The sequence below is a fragment of the Apium graveolens genome, chromosome 8 (genome assembly GCF_009905375.1).
Source record: "Apium graveolens cultivar Ventura chromosome 8, ASM990537v1, whole genome shotgun sequence".
In the NCBI taxonomy this organism is placed as follows: Eukaryota; Viridiplantae; Streptophyta; class Magnoliopsida; order Apiales; family Apiaceae; genus Apium; species Apium graveolens.
This window is the reverse complement of record NC_133654.1, coordinates 61,482,775-61,495,781: the sequence shown is the minus strand read 5'-3', so window position 1 is coordinate 61,495,781 and position 13,007 is coordinate 61,482,775. Positions and strand designations below refer to the sequence as shown.

The following is a 13,007-nucleotide window of genomic DNA, read 5'->3' as shown; positions in this document are numbered from 1 at the left end:
GTGATGATTCTAGATAATGTCATTCATTACATTGACTTAGGGATGTGCATGCTGCAGCCCTAAAAGTAGGGCTATTTTTAGTTTATATGCTTCACATAAAATTACCGATAATGATCTGCTATTTATTTTCTTTCTGTTCTCTGTTAAGAGGAATACTAAGAAACAAGAATCTTGATGGAACTATTGACATTGGATCTAGTTTTAGCAAGTGACTTCAACTTATGATTTGAAGAATAATAATATATCGGCCCCTAGTGCGATGTGTAGGAGACAATTCCGACAACAAACATGAGACAATTCTGAGATAATGTGGGATATTGGATCCTTTTATAGGACAATTTTTTTAATCTCAATTTAGTCATTGTTTTTACACATCAATGTATTGACAATTTGGTTTTGATAGAATACGCTTATGCAAGTCATTATAGTTTTACGCACTAGTAAAAATGAGAATATTGAATCTTTGTTAATATTGAATTTAGTTTTGGTAATTATTTTTCCCAAAAGTAATTTAGTTATTGTGTTTTATAAGTAGTGTAAAACTGATGTAGACATTAGGAATATGTGATGTCCAATGGGCAAACATATATCGGTTTATTTTTAAAATAATCGATGTCTGAAATCAAATAGATATCAGGCAAAAGTGATGACTAATATTTGAATAAATATCAGTTTTTAATTAAATCGATGTCTCTACCTAAATAGATATCAATTAAAATCGATGTCTAATACATGTATCAATATCAGTTTTTTCGTAATGAAATTGATGTTTAGATACAAAAAGACATCAGCTTTAGGTGATGTCTAAGAATAAAATAGAAATCACTTTTGTATTTAAACACTGATGTCTAAGCCTTATTTTCCTAGTGTAATTATATGTTCAATGACATAAAATTGATGTAATTGTCTTATAAAATTAATTATGTCTAACATATTCTATAAAAATTGCGGCTTAGACATCAGAATTTGAGTTAAAACTGATGTGTAATTTACTAAAGAAATCAGTTTCTAGCCGATGTCTGGAGTAGACATCACCGACAAAGACATCAGTCGAAAAAAAGATAGACATTGGCCAAAAACCGATGTCTATCAACCTTTTTCTTATAGTGTGATAAGAGATCAGGGAATGGAGTTGTGGAAGTTTGTGAGAAGATCAGGGCACAAAACAAGAAACTGCAGAATTTCTACAGAAAGCAGGCGCGCTCGCGCCAGTTATATCAGTAAGGGAGCGCGCCCCCGCCCAACCAAGCGCGCCCGCGCCTGGCACTTGCTGCAAAATCCTGATTTAAGTCTGATTGGGTGCTTTGAAGATTCCAGGTCAACCGGGGGCTTATATATAACGATAAGAAGATGTTTTTAATAAGAAGGAAGCGAGGGAAAGCAAAAAGAATACCTAGAACACATGAGACGGCTAATGAGAAGAAAATTTAGTTTCATACTTTTGTTTTCTTCGATTTTGGCGATACTTTTGGATGTTTGTTTTTGATTTGTTCTAAACCCTAGTACTTTATATAATCTTGCTTAGTATTCTGAACTTATTTAGTATCATGTTTTTATTGTAACCCATGGTGACGATGCGTTCGATCATGAACTAATCGTTGTCATGGGGTTCTAGCGGATTTATTTATGGATTTCAATAGTTGATTGTTCTAAATCTTTAGTGTGTGGTGATTTATTATTTCCTAGTTTGGTTGTGCTTATTCGTCTTTAATGCGTAGCTAACATCTAAGATTGTTTCTGAATCTCGATTGAAGCGACAATGAATATAGAGTTTTAGAACTTGCCATGCTAGCATAGGTTTATGTATGAATTGACATGCATACTTCGTGGAGTAATTTGAACCATCCTACCTGCCTTATGTAATCACAATATATAACTTGTTCTTAAACAATTATATTTTCAAATCTTATAGATATATAAAGTCTAAGCATAATTGGTGTCTATTTGGCTTCTATCTTGATTGTGGATGCTCAGTAGTAGGGTATACATATATCGAAAGATAGCGTATACTAATTCCGTGTTATTCTATTAGTTATCATCACCATCGCATACTATTGATAAAAATATAAACTTTGAATGAAGTATTTAATGAAGTTAGAATCTCATGTTTTATTCTCATATAAGTAATTCACTTTTAATCTCTTAGTTAATGCATGCTAGTATAATCTCTTAATTAGTTAATCAACTCAAATTTGTTACTTGTCTTAGCTGTGAATGATAATCATACATTGTTGCATAAGTGTATAATCTAAACTTAACCTAAACCAGTCCCTGTGGGAACGAACTTGACTTAAATCTTATACTACTGGTGATCGCGTACACTTGTGTGTATTTTCGCGTGTGTTTGATTGCGAACAGGAACCCATAGTGACGATGTGTTCGATCATAAACTAATCATTATCATGGGGTTCTGGAGGATTTATTTATGGATTTCAATAGTTGATTGTTTTAAATCTTTAGTGTGTAGTGATTTATGATTTCGTAGTTGGGTTGTGTTTATTCGTCTTTGAGGCATAGCTAATATCTAAGATTGTTTCTTAATCTCTATCGAAGCGAAAGTGGATATAGAGGTTTAGAACTTGCCATGCTAGCATAGGTTTATGTACGAATTGTCATGCATGATTCGTAGTGTAGTTTTAACCATCTTACATACCCTATGTATTCAATCATAATAGATAACTTGTTCTTAAACCATTATGTTTTCAAATCTTATAGACATATAGGGTCTAAGGATAATTGATGTCTACTCAACTTCTATCTTGATTGTGGATGCTTAGTAGTAGGGTATACGTTTATCGAAAGATAGTGCATACTAATTTTGTGGCATCTGATTAGTTATCATCACCATCGCATACTATTGATAAAGACATAAACTTTGAATGAAGTATTTAATGAAGTTAGAATCTCATGTTTTATTCTCATATAAGTAATTCACTTTTAATCTCTTAGTTAATGCATGCTAGTATAATCTCTTAAGTAGTTAATCAACTCAAAATTTGTTACTTGTCTTAGCTGTGAACGATAATCATACATTGTTGCATAAGTGCATAATCTGAACTTAACCTAAACCAGTCTCGGTGGGAACGAACTTGACTTAAATCTTATACTACTTGTGATCGCGTATGCTTGCGTGTATTTTTACATGTGTTTTATTGTGAACACTTTGCTGTTTTAATCTCAGACGTTCCTAATTTTATCCAATGACTTAAAAACCATTTGTTGCTTACACGGTCTGTGGCAAAGTGTTGCCACTGACCATCCCCCGTATAGCTTTAACATCAACCTCAGTACAATGCTCATATAAAATCGTGGGGCGTTCCAGAATTTGGTACCTATAAGAAATAAATTAGAAACTAACTCATTTCTTCCTTCATATATAGGACTCCTCTCAACACAAAAGTCTTCTTTGTTGCGTAACTACACATCACGAACTGCTACAATATCATTACCATCCCCAGCATCCATCTGAATGCTTTCAACAAGTGTTCTTTGTTAAGTATAATTAACAATATGCGTAACAATATGACAGTTATATTAATCAGGATTAACAAGAACAAGCAATAACAAAACAAAACACGAAGGCAAAACAATAAGATATGATCAGTAACTGAATTGACAAATATAGGATAGAACACTTAGCTCTAACCGAAGTTTTAATAAATATGAAAGAGCCAATAACAGCTGAGTCGCCTAGCCTTCGAGAAGTCTAGATTGTTCTTGAATAGATTATTGCCCCACTTACGCTGTGTTGGGTTGCAACAATATCACTTTCAGGATAAAACAACACAGGGCACTCCGTTCACAGTCACGTAATGCTCAACAACGACTCATACCTCAGTTTGCAGAGAAAACCTATTATTCGATCTGTATGTGGAGAGAATGAGAGAGAAGTAGCAGCTTGGGTTTCACAAGTCTGTGTGTTCAGTATCTCCTCTTACAAACGTTTAGTTCTGTATATAATACAAAACAAAATATAACTGAAGATATTATATTAATTAAAATAAATGACTTAATATGCATTTAATAGAATATATCTCAGATTTATTCAGTAAATACTGATATTCCTTATTACACAGATTCAATATTTATATTGAAGCAATAATAATTGACTTAATATGCATTTAATAGAATATATCTCAGATTTATTCAGCAAATACTTGTATTCCTTGTTATACAAATTCAATATTTATATTGAAGCAATATAATAAGTCAGTAAATATTTTAATTAAGCAAGCAGTAAAATTTTGTGTCTGGTAAAGCCTGAAATTTACCCAAATACACTTTCTTAGCATTTTCAAAGATTGTACCATTCACTCACAAATTTTATGTGTTGCAAGCCAACACTAGCACAAAAAGCAAGTACGTGGGAACATGGTATCTGATATGTTTTCCAGTTGTTACAAGTGCATGTGCGATCTTGAAGGCGAACAACATGCTTATTTCCTCCTTTCAAACCATACTTCCTTGCAATTACCTCAAATGCCCAAGTATTGTAGTCAATTCTTGTGACATGATGTCCAGTTACACGCTCTTTCCATTTTTTCATCATATTATTGACATATTTGGTGAACTCCTCACCCTTAAGTGCTTGTTTTTTTTTATCTCCATGTGACGCTGCTCAAAGTAGCTAACTACTTTGTAATACAAGGCTTTAACAAGTGTAAAAATTGGAAGTTTTCTTGCTTCTTTAATTGCATTGTTCCAGCTTTCAGCCATATTTATAGTCATGATTCCGAATATTTTCCCTACATCAAAAGCTAATGATGAGGGTTTCGGGTGCATATCACTAAACCACTCATCAACTCTAGGCTCAATTGCTAGCAATGCATGCCATTGCACAATTAACTTCTCATGTGTCAACTAGCTACACATTTCAACTACCCTTTTCTTCAGACCTTCTTTCTTGAACTGCTTTGCGAAATTAGCAGCTAGGTGCCCGATGCAGAATCTGTGATATCCATATGGCTCGCACCATCCAAGGTTAGTATTGTTCATTGCAGACATGATTCCTGCATGTCTGTCTAAAATAACACAAACACCCATTCGTCTGAAGGCCACCGTCTTCCTCACTCTCTCCATGAACCAAGTCCAGCTGGATACATTTTCCCATTCAACAACATCAAATGCCACTGGGAGAATGTGATGGAATCCATCAATGGCTGTAGCAGTATGTAAGTACTTTCCATATAGATGAGTACATTCTATCTGAAGTACTGGGATGTAATGTGTAAAGGCATCAATACAAGGCTTGATAGTCCAAAATAAGCGCCTAAATCTCACCACATGTCATTATGTCCATGCATAAAAATGAGATTAAAGGGTTTTTAGATTTTTAAAATGTTAAAGGGTTCAATGTTCTTTTTTGGGTTTTAGAAATATTTGTAAAATCGAACATTGGTATGAAAATTTAGGGTTTAGGGCCGTTAGGCCTAAACCCTAGGAACCAATTACAAATATTGTTTCTTTATTTTTTAAAAATTAATGGGTTCAATGTTCCATTTTGGGTTTTAGAAATATTTGAAAAATTGAACATTGGTATGAAAATTTAGGGCTCTAAACCCTAATTAATTCTAGGGTTTAGCCCTAGGAACCAATTACAGGCATTGTTTCTTTAATATTTAAAAGTTAAAGGGTTCAATGTTCCTTTTTGGGTTTTAGAAATATTTAAAAAATCGAACATTGGTTCTAATTAAAACACATTATTAGAGAATTATACCTCTAATATCGGCTCCTGTAGTTCATGCTCCTTGAAGTACTAGTGGACATGGGTGTCTTGATTTTGTTGTTGAAGAACATTCATCAAGAAAGGGAGATCCATGTATGCTTGCTCCCACGAACCATAGATTTTCTGACTTACAATTCTTTTTCCATCTCTTACCTTTTTGCTTGATGGTTTATATCCAACATCTTTAACAATTGCAGCCATCAATACCTTCTCTGAGACAGTAGGATCAGCCGCAACTAGGTCCATAATCATCTCTGTAATGTATGAAGAGCTCAAATTAAAGTGATCTTGTGATATGGCCTGATTCACGCAAGTATGAGGACCCTTAGTGTCCATAAACTCAAAATGATCATGTAACTTTCTTTTTCTACCTCTCAACCTCCACTTATAACCCTCATAATTCTGTTTGCATACCACTTCCCAAGTTACAGAATCAGATTTAACCACCTTTATCTCCAAATGGTTTGCAATGTGAACCTTCTTCACCATATTCATGAACTTGTCTTTCGATTCAAATGTCATCCCCTTTTAAGTTCTATCGGATTCTTAACTTCACCAATTTTCAGCATTTCATGTTCTTGATTTGAAACAACCATAGATGTTACATCAAATGATCTATAGTAAGGGATATCACTATCTGTTAGCTCGTTGTTTTTCCTTAAATTTCCTTCACTTTCAACACCACTCCCAACCAAATTTCTATTAGAACTACCGTTAGAAACACTACCCCCTTGCATACTACCCTAATACACACTTTTTAAACTACGAGTGCTTGAACTAAGTTCACAATCTTCCCTAATCTTCGAGCATTGATCATGTTCATTGGCAATTTGAAACGAGCCAATAGAAATTTTTCAACATAAAACTCTACTCGCACTTGACTACCCGAACCATCCAAAGATTCTAAGATGTACTCCAAATCATCATCATCAACAAGTAAAATAACTCCATACTTGTTTGTCATAGGATTCATGAACCTACGTGATACCCTTAATCTAAACATATTTGGATCTATGTTGAGTTTTTTGTAAACAACATTCACAATCTCTTCATATTTCAAACCAAAATTCAACTTCACAAAGGCAACGACATCTCAATCATATATTCTCCCAATTATGCTATCATGAATAATATTACCATCACAATATAACCATCCCCTTACATAATTAACATTCGAAGAAGTCATTTGGAATTAATACCTAAATAACCTAGGCTACAAAATAAGCTAAATAAAATTACCTTGTGAAGAGAACTCAATGGCAAGATTCATAGTGAGTTTGCTTTGTGGTATAATTTGATATTCGATTTAGAAGTAGAGGAGCATAAGAGGAGAAACAACTGCGAATAGATACATGATGTCTGTTGTTGGGTGTCTACTGTCCAGGGTAAAGAGGCAAATAGGGTTTTGATGGTTTTCAAAGCATACACATTGTAATACTGCATATTATTTATCATTTAAAAGTAATTCAAAAGCAGTACACACTGAGGACTTGCATATAGGTATATGCAAAAGTGGAATGCGTATTAGTTTCTGCAGCGTATACCTTTTTATTATTTCAGGTTAAAAAACAAAATATGTACACGCAAGTAGCACATGCGTATTGATACTACGCAAACAGACAGTACATATTACCTTTAATTTAAAAGGTATTTCAAAAACAGTACACGCACTTATAACTTGCGTAGAGGGTACACGCAAAAAATGAATGCATATTTGTTTCTGCAGTAAACAACAATGTAAAAAAAAAAGAACGTAGACGCAGTTAACATATGCGTATTCCGAATACGCATGTGTGTTATACGTATTCCGTGGGTATTTTGGGCGCTTCCAGCGTCGGTGAGTATTTCAGTTCTTCTTTTGAAAAAATAGAGTAATTTGGTTTTTCACCCGCATGGTTTTATGTTTTAGTTGAATTAATATATTCTTCATTTTAAACTATTATACGCCCTCCGTCCCTTTGATTTGTTAACATTTGAAATGAAGTGTTCAGCACGCATTTTAAGGCTCTTGTCTAGTATAGTTGTATAACTTATTTTAAAAATTTTCTTTTTTTTGAATAATAGTTTAAACATTTAATATTTATTCAGAAGAAAAAAATTTGAAAAATAATTTATGTAACTATACTAGATAGGAGCCTTAAAATGCGTGTCGAACACTTCATTTCAAATGTTAACAATTCAAAGGGACGAAGGTAGTATTATTTTGTAAATTGCATGTTACTAAAATATGATTTTGTATTAAAGTGTATTACATATTTTTCTTTTTGTACTATAATATTATAAAAGAAACATGATTTCGTTTGATCGGTTAACACCTTCCTAAAAACTGCGTTAACACCTTCCAACAAAGTTTTAAAAAAATATAATCTAATTAAAACAATTGAATCATGTATTTAATATAACTACAAACTCTATAAATTATTATCCAACTTAATTTATTATCGAATTCAACTTATTTTTTACCTGTTTTTTATACCTGTTTTTTAGGGAACCAAACAATTTGAAAATTAATTTTAGTATTTCAAATTATAATATAACAAAATAATTAATATATGAAGAAAAAATTAAAAAAAATAATAACAATGCACATATTATTCAAGACTCACACTTTCCTAGAGGCTCTGATCCGCCTAGCGAAGCGAACCTATATAGGCTGCGCTGGAAGACTTTTTAAGATTTTAATTATTAAAATTTTGAATTTTTCTGTAATATAATACATACAAAATTAAACGTAAATATTTAACTTTATTAATCTCAATAATATATGTCTGCAAAGGTTAACTCAGTTGATTTAAGAGGAGATAACTATCCTCTTGGTCACAGGTTCGAAATTCCCTGCTCTCGAGTCGGAGCAGTGGTATAATTATTGTTTTTCATAATTTATTTTTATAAAAAACGGTTTTAGGTTACTATTAATAATTACGATTGTCAACCTTAAAAAGCAAACTAATATTGGCTTCTCCGAATATAAGGCTATCATGCAGCTATTCTCATAATTGTCATCTTTATATACAAATTTTCTTAAACGGTGGTGATGTCATTTTTGTTCAGTTAATAATTTTTGATTAATAGTACAGTACTGCGCATTTATATAAATTTTGATATATCTAGAACTACTCCTGCACAAAAAGATGCATGCGTTAGTTTCGAGTTTACAAAATGTATATTAAAAGGACATGAATACATAACTGCTGGATTATTTTTCCTAATTTAAATATTTGTAAAAATAAATTAAGAGGAACATAATCATTAGGTGCATTAGCACTAATACAGAGTGGTAGTGGAGGATGATTAAAATGAAACTAAAAATGTATTGACAGCCAAAATACCCTTGCATGATTACATTTCATTCATTGTTAAACAAACAAGAAACAGTTGGCATATTCTTGTGTTGTGAACTCCACAAAACCAACCCTATATAAACACTTCCTATTACCTTCTCCGTTCATAACTCAGATAACTCTTTCCAAATTGTATCATTGTCAAGCCCTTCAGAAAACTTTGAAAAATCGCGATGGAGAGTTTCAAGATTGCTAAAGTTCACACCATCTGCATTATGGTTCTTGTTGCTTTCTCTAATTTGGGAGCCACAGCTGCGCTTGAAGACGTTGCAGCACCTGCACCATCACCAACAAGTGCTGCAACAGCTTTCTGCATGCCGGCTGCACTTGCCGTCGGGGCTTCTATCTTTGCTTATATCTTTTAAATATTTTGATCATCGAGTTTCTGGGTACCTGGAGATTTTGTAATTTCGCTTTTGAGTTGTAATCTGGTGACTTTGCTCAGGCATTGTATGAGACAAAGATTTATCTATTCATATGATCATATCAGCATATAATAGATTTGGTCTTGCTCATTTTTTTTCAATGATACGTCACTATTAATATTAGTAAATCAGACAACGGATAGCCAAGTTAACGATCACACTGCATTGAGTTTGGTTAGATGCAAGAGAGAAAGAACTTAAATTTAGAACAAAATATTGATCACCAGTCATATTAAAGAGATAATCACTTTGTGAGTGTAGATTACAACTTTCTGAAGCTCAAGGGACCTGTACAAAGCATACGTACACTTGCTGATAGTAGTATTTTCTAAGCAAACCAGCAAAGCAATGCAATCAGTATGAAATACATTTCTAATCAATTATTATCTATAATCAATATGCTTTTATTGTTTTTGACGAATGGCTATAGAAACAATCATACTGAAATTTTTAGAGTTTAAAAAATCTGTAATTGTGGATGAAATATGAAATGCAGGAAAATCTTTTAAGACATGCAACAACTTTAACAATTGATAACTGCCTTTCGGCTAGATTAAATCTTCTGCGGAAAAGAAGAAACAATGAATAAATGTAGACAAACAAAATAACTATCAAATTTGCCAAGCAAAGAAGCTACTGCTAGTTTCAAGATTAATTTGGGCTCCTCCAAAATCTACAGTTCATTTTTATATTTTGAAACTAACATTTAAATAATAAAAGGGCAAGCGATCTTGGCTGGCTATGATTTCAATCATATACATTATGAAAACAAATTAATTATCAAATGTATCAATAATGAGGTTTATTGATATAAGTTAGAAACCTGCCTAAAAATATCACTCCACTTATCATCAGCTTGCATTAATCCAGCCTGGTGAGGCAGTGGTAGCGGATAAGATGAAAACAAATTGGATTGCCAGCCTGCTACCCTGTAATTACATATACTTTGCTAACAAATAGGAAAATATTTAGTCTTGATTACTCTCTATCGTCGCAGTTGGACGTTTTTTGATAATAGTTTGTTGGTGCCTTGGTGGTGTGTCCAGTTTGTTGGATTAATCTTAAACATTTGTCTTTTATTTGTTTTGAATAAATGTAGTAGAATCAGTCTTTGTCACTCCATGTAGTGGCTAGTTTGTAGGAGTTTGATTTGGTCAGGATAGTTGAAGTAGTGGTAGCAGTAAGTCCTGATTTCTAGAAGAGTAGTTTCTTTGTTTTGCAGTATATGTACTTCATTCTATTGCCAATAAAATGACGTTTTTTCTGGCAAACTTAGTCTGTTAACTTATGCATTGTTTGTAGTCTGTTTACACTCTAGTACGCAGGTTTTTAACAAGAATTGGTATCAAAGCTTTGTTAGTTCTCTGTGAAAGCCTAAAATGTCAGCGACGGATGTCAAAGGGAAGGTAGGTGGAGGCTCGATAGGTTTGAGCTATCCACTGCTGAGCAAGACTAATTACACGACTTGGGCCTTGAAGATGAAGGTGTATCTACAAGCACAGGGAGTCTGGGGAGCCGTAAAACCAAGCGACGAGAAGGCAGTCATTGAAGATAAGGTGGACAAAATTGCTTTGGCTATGTTATATCAAGGACTTCCTGAAGAACTTTTGCTGACCATTGCAGAGAAGAGTACGGCAAAGGCAGCTTGGGATGCTCTCAAAACCATGTGTCAAGGAGCCGATCGTTTCAAGAAAGCAAAGGTTCAAACATTGAAGTCAGAGTTTGAATCTTTGAATATGAGAGAGAATGAACAGCTAGATGAGTTCTATCTGAAATTGAATAGTCTCGTCTCCAACATGCGAGCGTTGGGAGAAGAGGTAAAAGAATCCTATGTGGTGAAGAAATTGCTTCGTGCTGTACCATCCAAATTTCTCCAAATTGTATCCACATTGGAACAATTTGGCGATTTGGAGTGGGTTCTCTGAAAGCGCATGAAGAAAGGATACGAGGCAGTGGAAAAGGAGAACTTGGTGATGGGCAACTAATGCTTACAGACGAAGAATGGGCAAAGCGTGAAGGAAGTGAAGGAAAACTACTCCTCACTCGTGAAGATTGGCTGAAGAAGAACAAACAAAAGGCAAAAGGAGGTCGAGATAAAAGCCATTTCAAGTGTTACAACTGCTCGGGATATGGACATTTCACAGCAGATTGTAAGAAACCTCGACGTTCCAGGGAGTTCAGGGAGGAATCGAATATGGTCAAATGTGATGATGATGAACCGGCCCTGCTCTTAGCCAAGTGTTCAGACGAAGGTCCAAAGATCACTCAACTGAAGGAAGTTAATGTTGTGCCCTCCCAGATGTGCAAAGTACAAGACAACTCCAATGTCTGGTACTTAGACAATGGTGCATCCAGTCATATGACAGGATTTAAGTCAAAATTGACTCAACTGGATGAACGAGTGAATGGAGAAGTGAGCTTTGGGGATGGGTCCAAGGTAAAGATCGAAGGGATGGGAACAGTAACATTCGAGTGCAAGAATGGCGAGCTTCGATCTCTGGAGGGAGTGTACTACATACCAACCCTACGCAATAATATAATCAGTCTTGGACAGCTGACTGAAAAGGGCAATCGAATTGCAATAAAGGGAGATTGGCTCTGGGTCTACGACACACAAGACATACTTCTAATGAAGGTACGAAAATCCCCTAACAGACTTTATAAAATACTACTCAATAGTCCAAAGGATTTGTGTTTATTGTCAAAGAAGGAAGAGATGTCCTCACTGTGGCATAGGCGCTTGGGTCATGTAAACTATCATGCACTATCTCTAATGTCCAAAGAAAGGATGGTTGAAGGAATGGCAAAGATTGTTCAAACAGAGGAAATATGTTCAGGGTGCTCGATCTCAAAACAGGCACGAAAGAAATTCCCGTCCAAGTCACAGTTCCAAGCATCCAAACCCCTCGAGCTGATACACGAAGACCTTTGTGGACCTATCCTTCCTGAAATGGCTTCAGGAAAGAGGTATTTTTTCTTGCTTGTGGACGATTTTAGTAGATATATGTGGGTGTATTTCTTGCATAACAAAAGTGAAGCTTTGAATGCATTTAAGATTTTTTGTTCTCTGGTTGAGAGAGGACCATCAAAGAAAGTCAGGGTATTTCGAACAGATCGAGGTGGGGAATTTATGTCCAAGGAATTCAATGATTATTGCGGAAAAACAGGGATTAAGAGGCACTTTACAGCTCCATATACTCCACAGCAGAATGGCGTCATCGAACGACGAAATCGCACAGTAGTGGAGATGTCTAGGAGCTGTCTAAAGGACATGAAACTCCCTTCTTTCTTGTGGGGTGAAGCGGTCAGGCACTCTATCTATTTGTTGAATAGATTGCCAACTAGAGCTTTATCAGGTGGGACTCCTTATGAAGCATGGAATGAGAAGAAGCCTCACATTGGCCACATCCGTGTCTTTGGATGTGTGGCACATATGAAGATTCCAAGCCAACAGTTAAAAAAACTTGATGACAGGAGCAAGCAAGTCATTCACTTAGGAAAGGAGCCTGGAACCAA

At 34.6% G+C, this 13,007-nt stretch overlaps 2 protein-coding genes across 2 annotated transcripts; one reads left to right on the top strand and one right to left on the bottom strand.

The window, feature by feature from the left end:
• Positions 1-4,860: 4,860 nt before the first annotated feature.
• On the bottom strand, positions 4,861-6,214 carry LOC141679626 (uncharacterized). The gene is made up of 2 exons (XM_074486078.1): positions 5,879-6,214; positions 4,861-5,205 (listed from the first exon to the last, which is right to left on the bottom strand). Exons 1-2 carry the CDS (start codon positions 6,212-6,214, stop codon positions 4,861-4,863), a joined length of 681 nt encoding a protein of 226 aa, XP_074342179.1.
• A 4,656-nt stretch (positions 6,215-10,870) lies between these two features.
• LOC141679625 (uncharacterized) lies at positions 10,871-11,416 on the top strand. The gene has a single exon (XM_074486077.1). The coding sequence runs from the start codon at positions 10,871-10,873 to the stop codon at positions 11,414-11,416; it is 546 nt and encodes a 181-aa protein (XP_074342178.1).
• Positions 11,417-13,007: the final 1,591 nt, after the last annotated feature.

Coding starts and splice junctions, on each gene's coding strand:
- LOC141679626 (XM_074486078.1), bottom strand. CDS start 6,214: ATGGTGAAGAAGGTTCACATTGCAAACCATTTGGAGATAAAGGTGGTT. Junction 5,206..5,878: donor ATAAACCATCAAGCAAAAAG/GTAAGAGATGGA, acceptor CCAGTACTTCAG/ATAGAATGTACTCATCTATA.
- LOC141679625 (XM_074486077.1), top strand. CDS start 10,871: ATGTCAGCGACGGATGTCAAAGGGAAGGTAGGTGGAGGCTCGATAGGT.